General features: G+C 55.4%; 1 protein-coding gene across 1 annotated transcript in view; it reads left to right on the forward strand.

The window, feature by feature from the left end:
• Positions 1 to 18743, forward strand: part of LOC135886352 (immunoglobulin superfamily member 1-like) — a 51539-nt gene that overhangs the window by 24567 nt on the left and 8229 nt on the right. Inside the window, exons 5-8 of the mRNA XM_065414147.1 lie at positions 9206 to 9499; positions 11693 to 11986; positions 15202 to 15495; positions 17692 to 17985. Coding sequence (XP_065270219.1) covers positions 9206 to 9499; positions 11693 to 11986; positions 15202 to 15495; positions 17692 to 17985 — 1176 coding nt within the window. The remainder of the gene's footprint in view (positions 1 to 9205; positions 9500 to 11692; positions 11987 to 15201; positions 15496 to 17691; positions 17986 to 18743) is intronic.

Here is an 18743-nt window from a genome sequence, read left to right on the forward strand (position 1 = left end):
CTTTTCCAGATTACTAACAAACAGGAAAATGAAGGCAAAGACGACTGTTAGCTACAGAAGCCAATATTTTCAGTTTCTCATGTTGACCTGGCTGACATAGTCAATTTTAATTATTATTTTTAATATTTCATTTAACTATTTTAGTTAAAACTATTTTAACAAAAACAAACCTGATTTTAAAAAACTTGAATTTTTAACTGAATTCAAAAATTCATATCCTTGTTTGATTAAAATATTATGTTTGCTGTTTAAGGCTCATCCGGCTCTGGCACAGACCGACGCTTCCTAGGACTTTCCCTCTGGAGACCCTCTTCCAACCTCAGTGGTGCTTCTCCTCCTTGTGTCTAGGAATCCCGGCCCCCATTCCTGGGGGCTGGTAGGGGAATGAAAATTCTGCTGCTCTTTCCCCACCTCCAACTGGGCTGGCCTGTTCCCCCTCTCAGTGCCAGTGTGGGGTCAATACCCATCACACGGGGTCAGGGTTTTGGGACTGGAAACCCTCCCCAGCCCCGTCACTCCCCGTGTGTGCTAAGCTCCCTGCGCCGCACCAGCACCTCCAAATGTTAGATTAAAACACACCCCAAGGCCACAGCAGGACCAGGGGGCTGGTTTCCGAGTCTTCACTGTGAATGAGCGAGATCCCAGCTGGGGTCATTGGGCCGTAGCTCCATTGAGTGAATGGGGCCAGATCCCAGCTGGGGTCAATGGGCCGTAGCTCCACTGGAGTCACTGAGGCTAGATCCCAGCAGGTGTGAGCCAGTGTAACTCATGTGAGGTTCCTTTGCACCAGCTGAGTCCCTGGCTCACCCCTGGGGGTGTCAGTAACCTGTGGCTGCTGCCCCACCCCCACACCAATTGTCAGCTTTGATAAATGGCCACCTCCCCTATGCACGCCCTACGCACCAGGCACCAGTGTCTCTCCAGTCCCTGATCTGAGCAGTGACCACGCCTGAGGCTTTGACTTCCTCTGCCTTCGTCAGAGAGGAGGGGCCCATCTCTTTCCCTGCACCCAGACGGGGCCGGTGGCTGTGCTGAGAACCCAGCTCCCACTCCAGAGTGACCAGCTCAGCATGGAGCTAACTCTCCTTCTTGCTCTGCTGGGTAAGTGACCTCCCTCGGCCCCCATCCCTCTGTGTATCTGTCCAGTGATACCCCCGTCCCACATCCCTCCATCCTCATACACCCCCCCATCCCCTCCCTGGAGCGCTCAGCCCCTCTGTTCTCTTCTCTTCCAGCCTTTCTCCAGATTCTCCCAAGGCCGGTGTCCTCTGCAGGTAACAACGTCTCCCATCCTTGCTGAGATGCAGTGGTTGAGGGTGGTGAGGTCTCAGGCAGTGGGTGTGGGGATCCCACTCCTCCCACACTCTTATGTTTGGCATTGCAAGGAAGGGGGGTCTCCGCGTGCCCCCATATCATCCCCTGGGTGGGTCAGGCTGCCCTGTTCACAGGCGTCTCCTGTGGAACCTGCCCCAGCAGCAGCAGTTCCTGTCCAGAGCCATGTCGTTGGGGGCAGAAGAGAAACCTCAGCTGTTGCCTCTCTGGGGGGGTCCCTTTGGTGGGTCCAAGCCCAGGCCATAGGGGAGAAGATGCCCCAGTCCTTCATTGGCAGCCTCAGCAAAGAGAGCGGGGGCTGGATGGGCCGTGGAGACTGAGCACCCACCTCCCCATTTCACGGAGTCCTCCCCATGCATGGGTCCATCGGGATGGGGCTGTGTGTGGAGGTGGGAGATCTCCCTGCCCCAGCTCTCGGCTCCCACAGTGGACTCGGGGCCAGAGGGCACAGACCCAGCACCGCCCAGCGGGACATTAAAAACAGGTTCTGCAGAGACCCCAGAGGAAACGTGGGGGATAGAAAAACTCCCCCCTCCCTTCCCCACATCCGCCTGAGCTTCCTCATTTCTCTTTCACTTTGATGCTTTCTAGCTACTGCTAGGCAGGTCTGAAAGTCGGCTGATGGGTTCTTCCCCCCCCAGCACTTCTGTCCCCCAGATGGAGGATGTGGGGTGAATACCCTGATGGGAATGAGGGTCTTCAGGTTGAACCATTTGCATCAACAACCCTGCCCCGTTCAATCCCCTCTCTGCACCCCACTTCCCCCATCATGGAAAATGTGGGGCAGTGATAACCCAGCCCCAGAGCTCCCTAGTATGAGCAAGTTACTGGCTGAGACTCCAACACCCATAGGGGAGGAGGGGAAAGTCCAGCAGGGACCGGAGGCTGCTCATTCCTTGGTGGTATCCAATCCCTGGTGTCCCCGGCCCCTCTCCCATCCAGATGGGGTGGGTGTAGGGCTCAGCCACTGGGAGAGGATCCAGCCATGCTGTGCTGGGCCCAGCAGGTACTGGGAAGAGGGCTCTGTCCCCACTGGTTTACTGGAGAGCTCCCCCATGTATATCTGCCGTGGGTTATTTCACAGTCAGGGGGCAGGAGAAAGGGAGGTGGGACTAGGCTGAAGCCCTGTGTTGGGGCCTTGTTCCCCCACCTGCTCTTCCCCTCTGTAGCGAAGTGAGACTCACCCCTGCGGTGCCTCTTGCCGGTCATCTCGGGAATTAGCTCTTCCAGCCTCTGGAGCACCCTCTGCAGGGTGGTGTCTCGCCTGCCACTGGACCCCATGTCCCTCCCAGACCCCAGTGTCCTTTACATCAGGGTTCTGCCCCCTACCAGCAACCCACAAACTCCCCTCCCAGGGGAACCCCCAAACCCCTATCGCCACCTTGTCTCAGTGGCTACTGCCAGTCTCCATTGAGACCCCCGCTCCCTGGGGCAGACGCCGTCTGTAAACCACTCCTCATCGGCAAGGGGGGGTTGGACCAGCTGCCTCTGCCTATTCCCGGGCTGCCCCTCTGCAGCCCTAATCCCCTTGTTGTGGGCCCTTAACTCAGCCTGGGGCTTAGCTAGGCTGGAGCTCCCCAGCTCCCTCTGCCTTCCCCGGCACTGCTCCACCCTAGGTACCCACCTCAGCTCCCAGCAGCCAGGTCCTTCACTCTCTAGCTTCTAGAGAGAGTCTCTCCTACAGCCTCTGGCCCTCAGCCCTCTTGTAGGGCCAGCTGTGGCCTGGTTGGGGCGTGGCCTCAGCTGTGGCTGCTTCTCCAACCAGCCTAGCTTTTTCCAGCCACAGCCCTCTCCAGGGCTGCTTTAACCCCTTCAGGGCTGGAGCGGGGTGAGCACCCTGCTACACCCTCATTCCATGGGGGTCTCTCCCCTGCCTCTATTCCAGACTCCCTGCCGGCCCCCAGCCTCAGGTTTCCACCTTCTGCCCAGTTACATCTGGAGAGAGAACGTGGAGATCTTGGTGGCTGTACAAGGACCATCAAAGGCCCTCCCCATCCCCGCTCCTCAGCCACTTCTCCCTGGCAAAATCTACACCAGGATTTATTTCCTAGAGTAGCCAGGAGCTGGTCACCCACCTAGACACCACAGCGATTGGCAACCGAGAAACCCCAGCGGTGGCAGACTGGATGTGTGGTTTGGACACTGAACTGGGTCTCAGTGGGTCTGGGTCCAATTTATACTGCTAGGTAGTGCCATGGCAGACATTATAGGAAGCCCTGAGCCAGATGTGCCTTGACAATTTGACAGTGCGCTGGGACTTGGAGAGGATTTGGCCCTGGGCTGACCGCTGTTGGAATCCTTCATCCAGTTCTGGTCTCCACCATTCAAGGATGGAGATAAATTGGAGAGGGGGCAGGGCAGGGTTAGGGTTCTGATTAAACAGTTGCAAAACCTGCCTTAGGGTATGTCTACACTACAAGAGTAGTTCGATTTCACGTAAATCGAATATGTGGAATTTACAAAGTCGAACGTGTGTGTCCACACTAAGGACAGTAATTCGACTTTGTGAGACTTTGTGAGTCCACACTAACGAGGCAAGCGTCGACATTGGAAGCGGTGCACTGTGGGCAGCTATCCCACAGTTCCCGCAGTCCCCGCTGCCCATTGGAATTCTGGGTCGAGCCCCAAATGCCTTCTGGGTAAAAAAATGTGTCGAGGGTGCTTTTGGGTACCTGTCGTCATCCGTCCGTCACTCCCGCCCTCCCTCCCTCCCTGAAAGCGCCGGCGGGAAATCAGTTCGTGCACTTTTCTGATCAGTGACAGCGCGGATGCCACAGCAGTGCGAGCATGGATCCCGCTGCGACCATCGCTGCAGTTGTGGCCGTTCTCAAGGCCTCGCAGCTTTTCATCCACCTTTACCAGAGGCAGATGCAGAGAAATCAGGAGAGGAGGCTACGGCACTACCGTGAGGGCCTGAAGTCGGAGAGTAGCACAGAGCTCTCAGAAACCACGAGACCCTGCGCCCAGGACATCACGGTGGCAATGGGTCTTGTGGATATTGTGGAACGGCGATTCTGGGCCCTGGAAACAAGCACGGACTGGTGGGACCGCATAGTGCTTCAGGTCTGCGATGAATCCCAGTGGCTGCGAAACTTTCGCATGCGGAAGGGAACTTTGTGAGTTGCTGTCCCCTGCCCTGAAGCGCCAGGACACCCAGATGCGAGCAGCCCTGACTGTCCAGAAGCGAGTGGCCATAGCCCTCTGGAAGCTTGCAACGCCGGACAGCTACCGGTCAGTCGCGAACCACTTTGGCGTGGGCAAGTCTACCGTGGGGGTTGTTGTCATGCAAGTAGCCAAGGCAATCGTCAAGGTACTGCTATCAAAGGTAGTGACCCTGGGAAACGTTGAGGTCATCATAGATGGCTTCGCCGCGATGGGATTCCCAAACTGCGGTGGGGCTATAGATGGGACTCACATCCCTATCCTGGGACCGGACCACCAGGGCAGCCAGTACATTAACAGAAAGGGCTACTTTTCAATGGTGCTGCAAGCACTGGTGGACCACAGGGGACGTTTTACAAACATCAATGTCGGAGGCCGGGCAAGGTTCATGACGCTCGCGTGTTCAGGAACTCTGGTCTGTTTAGACGGCTGCAGGAAGGTCTTTACTTCCCAGACCACAAAATAAGTCTTGGGGATGTGGAGATGCCTACAGTGATCCTCGGGGACCCTGCATACCCGCTAATGCCCTGGCTCATGAAGCCCTATACTGGCGCCCTGGACTCAGAAAAAGAACTGTTCAACTACCGTTTGAGCAAGTGCAGAATGGTGGTGGAGTGTGCCTTTGGCCATCTCAAGGGGAGATGGAGAAGCTTACTCACTCGCTGTGATCTCAGCGAAACCAATATCCCCATTGTGATAGCTGCTTGCTGTGTGCTCCACAATCTGTGTGAGAGCAAGGGGGAGACCTTTATGGCGGGGTGGGAGGTTGAGGCAAATAGCCTGGCTGCTGATTACACCCAGCCAGACAGCCGGGCGATTAGAAGATCCCAGCGGGACGCGCTGTGCATCCGGGAGGCTTTGAAAGCTAGGTTCCTGACTGAGCAGGGTATCCAGTGACTGTTAAGTTTGTGGACACAGATGCTGAACCTGCCCCCGTTTCTTTACCCAGTTACTGTGGACTATCCTTCCAAGATACATACCCCCTTCACCACCTTCCCAAAAAATAAAATCTGTTCCGTTTTGTTAATGAACACCGTTGTCTTTATTACTGTTTTCGCGGGAATGTTTTAAACCGGGGACGCAGACTGTGGCGGGGGGCGGGTTTAGTGTTCTGATGCAAATGATGCTTCTAAATTCCGGGAATGACAGGCTCCGCAGTGGTGGACTGCTTGTTTCAACGGAGCCTGCCAGCAGTCCTGGGCGGGACTGCGTGTATGTGTCGGCTATGTGACTTTCTGGCAGGGGGAGGAGGGTTACAGATCCCCTGCTGCGTGGCTCTGTGATCCAGGATAAGGACCGCGGCATAAGATCTCTAACTGCCCTCCCCCGCCACAAAGTCACAGATCAACCCCCCCGCCCACCAGAACATGAAAAGCACCTCCCAGACTGACCAGGGTAACTGGTGACTGCACTGTGTATGTGTCCTGATGCTGGACCTGCCCCCGCCTCTGTACCCTGCTAAAGGTGACTGTCCTGTCCAATTACCAAACCCCTTCACCCCCTTCAGACAGAATCTCCTCTAAAAGAAAATCTTGGAAACAGTTCTTAACAGAAACGAATATTTTATTATGAACCACACATGAAACGGGGGGGGGGGGGGGAAACTTGGTCGGGGGCTTGTGTGAGGTGGGTAGGAAAGGACTTTTCAAACTTTGGGGAACGAGAGCCTTCTAGTGCTACAGCAGTCTGCAGGGGTTGACTGAAAGTTTTAACGGCCCTTGCCGCCCCTCCTTCTTTGGACTTTGGGTGAGGGGGGTGTGGGACTTTGTGGCGGGGGAGGGCGGTTAGAGATAGACTGCAGCGGGGCTCTGTCCTCCTGCCTCCGGTCCTGCAGAACATCCACAAGGCGCCGGAGCGTGTCCGTTTGCTCCCTCATTAGTCCAAGCAGGGTTTTAGTCGCCTGCTGGTCTTCCTGATGCCACCTCTCCTCCCGTTCCATGATTGCTCGGTGCATTTGGGACATGTTCTCCCTCCACTGGGTCTGCTGGGCTGCCTGGGCTCTTGAGCAGTCCATTAGTTCTGAGAACATGTCTTCACGCATCTTCTTCTTCCTCCTCCTAATCTGCGCTAGCCGCTGGGAGTGTGATGCCAGGCTGGGTTGGGAGACAGTCGCAGATGAGTCTGTGGGAATGGGAAAAAGGGAGTGAATTCCTGAGACAGATAAATGAAGTTGTGAACAAAGAACATAGTCTTTCTCTGTGAACAAGACCATGCACTGCACCTCTCACATGCGCACTCAGGACAAGGTCGAATTTTCTGCCCTCGCCTTCAGTGCCTGGGGTCTTGCAGTTGCGATCTGAGAAGCGGGGCAGGACACCTGAACTTTTGTAGCAGGCAAACATGGTAAGCCGTAGACTTGTGGCAGCTTAAAACTTTAATAGTAGCACTGGGCTCCTTTCGCATTGAAAGCAATGCCAGTCTCTGCTGGCAGCAATCAGGGAAGCATGAGCTCTGCCCCTGTCCCACCACCTCGCGGCTGTCCCAGGGAAAAATCCCTGTATGCTGCCCCTCTGCCGCCTCCACCGCGTGGCTGTAAAGCAGTCCCAATACTAACATTCCCCTCCCTAATTCAAAGCAGGGCGTCATGTGCGACATCACGCTGATGAGGATCTCGGAGAGCGACAGGGGACGGATGCTTCGGGAGAGCATGCAGAAGCCAGGGCCGTATGCCGCCATGCTCTGCCGTGCGATGATCCCAGACTACTTGATAGAGTCATGGCGTGGGAACGTGTCGTACCACGGTGGACCTAACAAGATCGCCCTGCCACGGAACCTGATGCACAGGCTTGAGCACTACCTCCAGGAGAGCTATGCTGAGATCTCCCATGAGGATTTTGTGTCAATTCCCGGACATATAGACCGTATTTTGGTTTAGCTGTACTGGAAGGGACTACAGAGTGGAGCGTCCTGTGGTTGCCTAATCATGAAAATCCGGACATTACTTGATTTTTTTTACATAGTTGGGACTAAATAGTTGTCTAAGGCAAAGAAATCATGAACAACCAATTGTTGATATTATAAATATTCCTGTTGTGTTATAAATAAAAGTTGATATGTTTAAATGACTGAATGAAAACCCCATTGTTAATAATATAAATATTCCAGTTATGTTAAAAATAAATGTTTAGATGTTTAAAGCACTTACTGCTTGATCCTTCCCCTGATTCGGTGTCCAGGGTAACGGATGGGGACGGTTGGTAGGGGATCTCGGTAAGGGTGATGAAGAGCTCCTGGCTGTCGGGGAAATCAGCGGTGCAAGCGCTGTCGACTGCCTCATCCTCCTCATCTCCTTCCTCATCTTCCCCGTCCGCTAACATTTCCAACGAGGAACCGGCCGTGGACAATATCCCATCCTCAGAGTCCACGGTCAGTGGTGGGGTAGTGGTGGCGGCCGCACCTGGGATGGAATGCAGTGCCTCGTAGAAACGGGATGTGTGGGGCTGGGATCCGGAGCGTCCGTTTGCCTCTTTGGTCTTCTGGTAGCCTTGTCTCAGCTCCTTGATTTTCACGCGGCACTGCGTTGCATCCCGGCTGTATCCTCTCTCTGCCATGGCTTTAGAGATCTTCTCGTAGATCTTTGCATTCCTTCTTTTGGAGCGCAGCTCTGAAAGCACGGACTCATCGCCCCACACAGCGATGAGATCCAAGACTTCCCGATCAGTCCATGCTGGGGCCCTCTTTCTATTCTGGGATTGCACGGCCATCTCTGCTGGAGAGCTCTGCATCGTTGCCAGTGCTGCTGAGCTCACCACGATGTCCAAACAGGAAATGAGATTCAAACTGCCCAGACAGGAAAAGGAATTCAAATTTTCCCGGGGCTTTTCCTGTGTGGCTGGTCAGAGCATCCGAGCTCGAACTGCTGTCCAGAGTGTCAACAGAGTGGTGCACTGTGGGATAGCTCCCGGAGCTATTACCGTCGATTTCCATCCACACCTAGCCTAATTCGATATTGCCATTTCGAATTTAGCGCTACTCCCCTCGTTGGGGAGGAGTACAGAAGTCGAATTTAAGAGAGCTCTAGGTCGAACTAAATAGCCTCGTGGTGTGGACGGGTGCAGGGTTAATTCGATGTAACGGCGCTAAATTCGATATAAACTCCTAGTGCAGACCAGGCCTTAGAGTGAGAGACTCCAGGAGCTCAAGCTGTTTAGTGTATCAACGAGAAGGTTCCTATCTGGGGAACAGAAATTTGTTAATTGATGTCTCTTCAATTGAACAGACAAAGAACGAACACAACCCAAAGGCTGGGAGCTGAAGCTAGACAGATGCAGACGGGCAATAAGGTGCAGATTTTAGCAGTGAGGGGAATTCATCACTGGGACAATTCCCCAGGGGTTGTGGTGGATTCTTCATCACTGGCGATTTCTGAATCAAGCCTGAATGTTTTTCTCAGAGATCTGCTTTAGGTCACAGAAGAATCAGTTCAGGGAAGTGCTAGGGCCTGGGTGACACAGGAGGTCGGACTCCATGATCACAATGGTCCCTTATGGCCTTGGGATCTATGAAAAGATCCCATAGGGAGAGAGAGAGAGAGACGAGCCATGGTTTATTTGCCGTGGTGTATTTCCCAGCATGGGGGGTGGGTGCCGGGCAGTGAGATGAGGCTGGTTTGTGATCATGTCTGTCCAGGACTCATCTCTTCCCCCTTCTCCCTTTTCCTCATTCCATCATGGCCTCTCCCTCTGCACTGACCCCTCTGCCTCTGTTCTAGATCGCCTGCCAGCCCCCACGCTCTCTCTGTACCCCAGGTACACAGTGTATCTCCCAGGGGAGCGGGTTACCCTCACATGCTCGGCTCCTGGGCGTGAGCTACCTTCGGGATACAGATTCTTCTATCAAGGGCAGCAGGACCCCAGCGTAGTCCAACACCCGAATGACAGCGCCCGGCTGGAGGTCACAGCTGAGAAGGGAAATGCTGGGACATACACCTGTGCGTACTCGAGATGGGAATCCAATCGAGAGATCTCATCTGGGAACAGCAACTCCGTCTCCATCACAGTGACAGGTGAGCCCCTGGTTTTCCTGCTGTTTGATGGGAGAGTCTCTAGGGATCTGACGCCCACCCTGTGACAGAGCCTCAGGTGCGGTGCTCTAGAGCCGCTCTGGAGCAGTCCCTGGGAGGGCCCCTTCCATGTGTCAGCCCCCGTAGCATCACAGTCTCACTAGGGGCCATTTGGCTGCAGCGCCTCCTGGACTGAACCTTGTAGCCTTCAGCACCCCTGGGTTATGCCTCGAGCTCCCCACAGCGACACCACCTCATTGCACACCTGAGACAGAGACTTGCAGACCCAAAGGGAGCAACGCGCCCCCACCTTCCTTAAACTGCAGTGACTCTCAGCGAGTGCGGTAACAGCAGGAGGTTTATTGGCTATTTCGGAACCAGCATAGAAAGTCCTTAGTTACCCTAGAGAACAGAAACTTACAGCAAAGTCAATCTGGGTCAGTCCAGAGTCCTCTGGCCCCTCTGTAGTCCCAGTCCCAGAGCATCTTCTGCTGCCAGCAGCCCACACTTAGCAACCCCACTTGGCCCCTCCTCGGTCCTTTGTTCTTGTTACCGGGGAAACCTTGTCACCTGACCCTTCTCCTTAGGCCTTTGTTCTCCAGCTGGTCACAGCACACTGCCGTCCTGCAGAGGGGGGGCCATCCATGCTCCTTAGTCGCTGGGCATCAAATGTCCAGGAAATTGGAGTGGCCATTGTCTTTTTGGGCTCTTCATGGGCATGGGGCCCAAAGCCCCAGGCCGCTAGGCATCAGCCACACCCGATATCTGGGTCTCTGCAAAGAGGAAACAATCTTTTCCCACCACCTCGTTAGCCATGCAGCACATAGGAGAAACTGAGGCATGCACCCTATTAATAGAAAATTGCCATATGGTCACCCCCCCAACACCTCAGCTTTACTCCCTGCCTCTAGTGAGGGTCACTCCCTGCATCTCAGACACTCTGTGGTGGGCACAGGGGTCCCACCTAACTGCAGAGAATGGGCACTGAGAGGGCACTGCTGTGGGGTAGCTCCAGCCCTGGGGTCCCAGGTGGGCACTGCTCGGGGGAAACTCACACCGCTGGAGACCTGGCTGGGCACTGTCAGGGCCACCCACTGTGAATCTTCATCCCTGCAGCTGCCTGGATTCCTCTGTCCTGATTTCTATCAGGAGAGGGATTGGTTACTATCATGTTACCCTGACCCCTTGCTGGCACCAATACACCAGGATCCTCTACTGCCTTCATGTATCAGAGTGGAAGGTGCTACCCTGAGGTGCTCGGCATTCAGGGTGAAAGCACCATCGGATACAAATTCTTCTCTCAAAGCAGGGATTTGGTCTCTGAAAAGGTCCCTGGTCCTAGTGGAGTGACTGCTTTATTCGCACAGCTCAGACAGAGATCACCTGTCCCGTACCCCTGCTGTGCAGTGGGCAATCCAGTCCAGCCAGCGGATCCCACACAGAGTGTCCCTGCCTCCTCCTGGGAACCATGTGGGCACTGTGCAGGGTTGGGGCTCAGCAGGGCCGGTGCAAGGAAGTTTCGCACCCTAGGTGAAACTTCCACCACGCCCTCCCCCAGCCCTGCGGCAGCTCACCACCCCCCTGCCTGCCCAGAGGTGCCCCCCCATGGCAGCTCCCCCCCGTGGAGCCGTGCGGGAGCTCCACAATCCAGCTCACCTCTGCTCTGCCTCCTCCCCGAGCACGCCGCCCCTGCTCTAATTCGCCTCCCATCCCAGGCTTGTGGTGCCAAACAGCTGCTTGGCGCTGCAAGCCTGGGAGGCGGGAGAAGTGGAGCGGCGACCGTGCGCTCGGGGAGAGGGAGTCTGAGCCGCACGTGTTAGCGTGCCGCTGGCAGCCCAGCAAAGCTGTAAAAAAAAATTGGGGGCACCGCTTTTTGGCGCCCCCAAATCTTGGCGCCCTAGGCAACCGCCTAGTTTACCTTAATGGTAGCACCGGCCCTGGGGCTCAGTGAGATACAGGGGAGCAGTGAGAGGAAACGCGGTGGGTGGAAAAACTCCCCCCTCCCTTCCCCACATCCACCCTGGCTTCCTCATTTCAGCTGTATTGTATTTCCCAGCGTGGGGGGTGGATGCCTGGCAGTGATATAAGGCTGGTTTGTGATCATGTCTGTCCAGGACTCATCTCCTCCCAACTTTTCCCTTGTCCTCATTCCATCGTGGCCTCTCCCTCTGCACTGACCCCTCTGCCTTTTTCTAGATCGCCCGTCGGCCCCCAGGCTCTCTCTGTACCCCAGGTACACAGTGTATCTCCCAGGGGAGCGGGTTACCCTCACGTGCTCGGCTCCTGGGGATGAGCTGGCTTCGGGATACAGATTCTTCTATCAAGGGCAGCAGGAACCCAGCGTAGTCCAACCCCCAAATGAAGACGCCCGGCTGGTGCTCACAGCTGAGAAGGGAAATGCTGGGATATACACCTGTGCGTACTGGAGACAGGAATCCAATCGAGAGATCTCATCTAGGAACAGCAACTCCGTCTCCATCCCAGTGACAGGTGAGCCCCTGTTTTTCCTGCTGTTTGATGGGAGAGTCTCTAGGGATCTGAAGCCCACCCTGTGACAGAGCCTCAGGTGCGGTGCTCTAGAGCCGCTCTGGAGCAGTCCCTGGGAGGGCCCCTTCCATGTGTCAGCCCCCGTAGGGTCACAGTCTCACTAGGAGCCATTTGTCTGCAGCGCCTCCTGGGACTGAACCTTGGAGCCTTCAGCACCCCTGGGTCATGCCTCGAGCTCCCCGCAGCGACACCACCTCATTGCACACCTGAGACAGGCACTTGCACACCCAAAGGGAGCAACGCGCCCCCACCTTCCTTAAACTGCAGTGACTCTCAGCTAGTGCGGTAACAGCAGGAGGTTTATTGGCTATTTTGGAACCAGCATAGAAAGTCCTTAGTTACCGTAGAGAACAGAAAGTTACAGCAAAGTCCATCTGGGTCAGTCTGGAGTCCAGAGTCCTCTGAACCCTTGTGACGGTGCCAAAGGATCAGCCACATACCCACACACACTCATACACCATGTATCTCCTGGGGAACTGCTCACATTCATCTGCTCAGCTCCCAGGCCTGTCCGAAGGATGAAATACAGGTTCTACCGGCACTTGGGTGAAATCCCCAGCCCCAATAACTTCGACCAGATGGAAATCAAGGCTGAGCGAGGGCCCTGCTCCTGTGACTACACAATACACCAGGCTCCAGCTGAGGCGATATCCATGCTGAGTGACCCTCTCTCAATATCAGTGCAGAATAAGGCCTCTTTCTCTTTCTATTGAGCCCTGGGTCCGACCTACCTGATCTCCTACATCACACACAAGGCACAGGGTACATTGGGTTGCAGGTCAATGCTGCACTGGGGTGAAGTGTGGTGGTGTCTAGGGCTGCAACTTCCTCTCCTATTGGGTTGCAGTAAGATCCTGGGGTGCGGCGCGGGGCTATGTCGGGGTGCAGTGATATATTGGGGTGTGGTGTGATGCTAGATTGGGATGCAGGGTCAGGTTGGGGTGCAGTTGAATTGCCGGGGGCAATTATTCCTCCTGTGGGTATCCCTCCCTCACTCCAGTTAGCCAGTAACAACCTTCTCCCTGGCATCTCCTCCTCCCGGCTCTCTGAGCCCCTTCTCCTGCAGTGAAATCTCACCCGTTGTCTTTTCCAGACACCCCTGCAGCCCCCACCCTCTCCCTGAGCCCCCCACACCAGCTGTACCTCAGCTGGGAGTCTGTTACGTTCATGTGTTCAGCTCCTCAAAGTGATCACACTGTTACAGGATTCCAGTTCTCCAGAGGTGCTGGAAAGATTATCTCATCTGGTAAAAGTGACACAAACACCCTGAGCTATATAATGTAGAAAGACACCAGAACATACACCTGTGCATACTGGGTAGAGCCGTCAAGTCGCTGGATGAAATCTGTGGAGACTCCCACTGTTTCTATCAATGTGACGTGTGAGCTCTGAGATTTCCCCAGCTTCTCTTGGAGTTTGTACATTCTCGGACACCCCATTTCCTCCAGCAGGGGACAGCAGGGACAGACACACGCACACCCAGCCACACACACACGGCTCTCTGCTGAATGCCAGTCCCCAAGACCCTTCCCCCACCGCTAGCTGTGCTGATTTCCCCAACATCCCCAGATGGACGGCGTGGGGTGACAAGGGCAATGGGAATGTGGCTGTCAGGGTTCCATCAATGATCCTCCCAGTCTCAGCTTTCCAGCTTCTGCCCAATACATCTGTTAGCCTTAAAGGTGCCACAGGACCCTCTGTTGCTTTATAGAGATCTTGGTGGCTGTACAAGGACCATCAAACACTCTCCCCATCCCCGATCCTTGGCCACTTCTCCCTGGCAAAATCTCCACAAGGGTTTATTTCCTAGAGCAGCTGGGAGCTGGTCACCCACCTAGACACCACAGCGATCGGTGTCTAATCCCCTTGTTGTGGGCCCTTAACTCAGCCTGGGGCTTAGCTAGGCTGGAGCTCCCCAGCTCCCTCTGCCTTCCCCGGCACTGCTCCACCCTAGGTACCCACCTCAGCTCCCAGCAGCCAGGTCCTTCACTCTCTAGCTTCTAGAGAGAGTCTCTCCTACAGCCTCTGGCCCTAGCCCTCTTGTAGGGCCAGCTGTGGCCTGGTTGGGGCGTGGCCTCAGCTGTGGCTGCTTCTCCAACCAGCCTAGCTTTTTCCAGCCACAGCCCTCTCCAGGGCTGCTTTAACCCCTTCAGGTCTGGAGTAGTGTGACCACCCCGCGACACCCTCACTCCATGGGGGTCTCTCCCCTGCCTCTATTCCAGACTCCCTGCCGGCCCCCAGCCTCAGGTTTCCACCTTCTGCCCAGTTACATCTGGAGAGAGAACGTGGAGATCTTGGTGGTGTCTCTTCTAATATCAATTAGAATGGGGATAATTCCTCCTTCTTGCCTTTCCGGGGTGGGGTGCTGGCACATGCACGAATGTCCATGGCATAAAAAGATGCCAGGGTGAGAGAAGCCATCTTACCCCTGGATTTGGCCCTGGGCTGACCGCTGTTGGAATCCTTCATCCAGTTCTGGTCTCCACCATTCAAGGATGGAGATAAATTGGAGAGGGGGCAGGGCAGGGTTAGGATTCTGATTAAACGGTTGCAAAACCTGCCTTAGAGTGAGAGACTCCAGGAGCTCAAGCTGTTTAGTGTATCAACGAGAAGGTTCCTATCTGGGGAACAGAAATTTGTTAATTGACGTCTCTTCAATTGAACAGACAAAGAACGAATACAACCCAAAGGCTGGGAGCTGAAGCTAGACAAATTCAGACTAGCAATAAGATGCAGATTTTAGCAGTGAGGGGAATTCAGCACTGGGACAATTCCCCAGGGGTTGTGGTGGATTCTTCATCACTGGCGATTTCTGAATCAAGCCTGAATGTTTTTCTCAGAGATCTGCTTTAGGTCACAGAGGAATCAGTTCAGGGAAGTCCTAGGGCCTGGGTGACACAGGAGGTCGGACTCCATGATCACAATGGTCCCTTATGGCCTTGGGATCTATGAAAAGATCCCATAGGGAGAGAGAGAGAGAGACGAGCCATGGTTTATTTGCCGTGGTGTATTTCCCAGCATGGGGGGTGGGTGCCGGGCAGTGAGATGAGGCTGGTTTGTGATCATGTCTGTCCAGGACTCATCTCTTCCCCCTTCTCCCTTTTCCTCATTCCATCATGGCCTCTCCCTCTGCACTGACCCCCCTGCCTCTGTTCTAGATCGCCCGTCGGCCCCCACGCTCTCTGTGTACCCCAGGTACACAGTGTATCTCCCAGGGAAGCGGGTTACCCTCACATGCTCGGCTCCTGGGGATGAGCTGGCTTCGGGATACAGATTCTTCTATCAAGGGCAGCAGGACCCCAGCGTAGTCCAACACCCGAATGACAGCACCTGGCTGGAGGTCACAGCTGAGAAGGGAAATGCTGGGACATACACCTGTGCGTATTGGAGATGGGAATCGAATCGAGAGATCTCATCTAGGAATAGCAACTCAGTCTCCATCACAGTGACAGGTGAGCCCCTGTTTTTCCTGCAGTTTGATGGGAGAGTCTCTAGGGATCTGACGCCCACCCTGTGACAGAGCCTCAGGTGCGGTGCTCTAGAGCCGCTCTGGAGCAGTCCCTGCGAGGGCCCCTTCCATGTGTCAGCCCCGGTAGGGTCACAGTCTCACTAGGGGCCATTTGGCTGCAGCGCCTCCTGGACTGAACCTTGGACCCTTCAGCACCCCTGGGTCACCCCTCGAGCTCCCCACAGCGACACCACCTCATTGCACACCTGAGACAGAGACTTGCACACCCAAAGGGAGCAACGCGCCCCCACCTTCCCTAAACTGCAGTGACTCTCAGCGAGTGCGGTAACAGCAGGAGGTTTATTGGCTATTTCGGAACCAGCATAGAAAGTCCTTAGTTACCGCAGAGAACAGAAACTTACAGCAAAGTCCATCTGGGTCAGTCCAGAGTCCTCTGGCCCCTCTGTAGTCCCAGTCCCAGAGCATCTTCTGCTGCCAGCAGCCCACACTTAGCAACCCCACTTGGCCCCTCCTCGGTCCTTTGTTCTTGTTACTGGGGAAACCTTGTCACCTGACCCTTCTCCTTAGCCCTTTGTTCTCCAGCTGGTCACAGCACACTGCCGTCCTGCAGAGGGGGGGCCATCCATGCTCCTTAGTCGCTGGGCATCAAATGTCCAGGAAATTGGAGTGGCCATTGTCTTTTTGGGCTCTTCATGGGCATGGGGCCCAAAGCCCCAGGCCGCTAGGCATCAGCCACACCCGATATCTGGGTCTCTGCAAAGAGGAAACAATCTTTTCCCACCACCTCGTTAGACATGCAGCACATAGGAGAAACTGAGGCATGCACCCTATTAATAGAAAATTGCCATATGGTCACCCCCCCCCCCAACACCTCAGCTTTACTCCCTGCCTCTAGTGAGGGTCACTCCCTGCATCTCAGACCCTCTGTGGTGGGCACAGGGGTCCCATCTAACTGCAAAGAATGGGCACTGAGAGGGCACTGCTGTGGGGTAGCTCCAGCCCTGGGGTCCCAGGTGGGCACTAGTCGGGGGAAGCTCACACCGCTGGAGACCTGGCTGGGCACTGTCGGGGCCACCCACTGTGAATCTTCATCCCTGCAGCTGCCTGGATTCCTCTGTCCTGATTTCTATCAGGAGAGGGATTGGTTACTATCATGTTACCCTGACCCCTTGCTGGCACCAATACACCAGGATCCTCTACTGCCTTCGTGTATCAGAGTGGAAGGTGCTACCCTGAGGTGCTCGGCATTCAGGGTGAAAGCACCATCGGATACAAATTCTTCTCTCAAAGCAGGGATTTGGTCTCTGAAAAGGTCCCTGGTCCTAGTGGAGTGACTGGTTTATTCGCACAGCTCAGACAGAGATCACCTGTCCCGTACCCCTGCTGTGCAGTGGGCAATCCAGTCCAGCCAGCGGATCCCACACAGAGTGTCCCTGCCTCCTCCTGGGAACCATGTGGGCACTGTGCAGGGTTGGGGCTCAGCAGGGCCGGTGCAAGGAAGTTTCGCACCCTAGGTGAAACTTCCACCACGCCCTCCCCCAGCCCTGCGGCAGCTCACCACCCCCCTGCCTGCCCAGAGGTGCCCCCCCATGGCAGCTCCCCCCCGTGGAGCCGTGCGGGAGCTCCACAATCCAGCTCACCTCTGCTCTGCCTCCTCCCCGAGCACGCCGCCCCTGCTCTAATTCGCCTCCCCTCCCAGGCTTGTGGTGCCAAACAGCTGCTTGGCGCTGCAAGCCTGGGAGGCGGGAGAAGTGGAGCGGCGACCGTGCGCTCGGGGAGAGGGAGTCTGAGCCGCACGTGTTAGCGTACCGCTGGCAGCCCAGCAAAGCTGTAAAAAAAAATTGGGGGCACCGCTTTTTGGCGCCCCCAAATCTTGGCGCCCTAGGCAACCGCCTAGTTTACCTTAATGGTAGCACCGGCCCTGGGGCTCAGTGAGATACAGGGGAGCAGTGAGAGGAAACGCGGTGGGTGGAAAAACTCCCCCCTCCCTTCCCCACATCCACCCTGGCTTCCTCATTTCAGCTGTATTGTATTTCCCAGCGTGGGGGGTGGATGCCTGGCAGTGATATAAGGCTGGTTTGTGATCATGTCTGTCCAGGACTCATCTCCTCCCCCTTTTCCCTTGTCCTCATTCCATCGTGGCCTCTCCCTCTGCACTGACCCCTCTGCCTCTTTCTAGATCGCCCGCCGGCCCCCACGCTCTCTCGGGACCCCGAGTACACAGTGTATCTCCCAGGGGAGCGGGTTACCCTCATGTGTTCGGCTCCTGGGAGTGAGCTGGATTGGAGATACAGATTCTTCTATCAAGGGCAGCAGGACCCCAGCGTAGTCCAACACCCGAATGAAGACGCCCGGCTGGTGCTCACAGCTGAGAAGGGAAATGCTGGGATATACACCTGTGCGTACTGGAGACAGGAATCCAATCGAGAGATCTCATCTAGGAACAGCAACTCCGTCTCCATCCCAGTGACAGGTGAGTCCCTGGTTTTCCTGCTGTTTGATGGGGGAGTCTCTAGGGATCTGACGCCCACCCTGTGACAGAGCCTCAGGTGCGGTGCTCTAGAGCCGCTCTGGAGCAGTCCCTGGGGGGGCCCCTTCCATGTGTCAGCCCCCGTAGGGTCACAGTGTCACTAGGGGCCATTTGGCTGCAGCGCCTCCTGGGACTGAACCTTGTAGCCTTCAGCACCTCTGGGTCACGCCTCGAGCTCCCCGCAGCGACACCACCTCATTGCACACCTGAGACAGACACTTGCACACCCAAAGGGAGCAACGCGCCCCCACCTTCCTTAAACTGCAGTGACTCTCAGCTAGTGCGGTAACAGGAGGAGGTTTATTGGCTATTTTGGAACCAGCGTAGAAAGTCCTTAGTTACTGTAGAGAACAGAAAGTTACAGCAAAGTCCATCTGGGTCAGTCTGGAGTCCAGAGTCCTCTGAACCCTTGTGACGGTGCCAAAGGATCAGCCACATACCCACACACACTCATACACCATGTATCTCCTGGGGAACTGCTCACATTCATCTGCTCAGCTCCCAGGCCTGTCCGAAGGATGAAATACAGGTTCTACCGGCACTTGGGTGAAATCCCCAGCCCCAATAACTTCGACCAGATGGAAATCAAGGCTGAGCCAGGGCCCTGCTCCTGTGACTACACAATACACCAGGCTCCAGCTGAGGCGATATCCATGCTGAGAGACCCTCTCTCAATATCAGTGCAGAATAAGGCCTCTTTC

This window comes from Emys orbicularis, chromosome 12, assembly GCF_028017835.1.
Source record: "Emys orbicularis isolate rEmyOrb1 chromosome 12, rEmyOrb1.hap1, whole genome shotgun sequence".
NCBI classification, from domain to species: Eukaryota; Metazoa; Chordata; order Testudines; family Emydidae; genus Emys; species Emys orbicularis.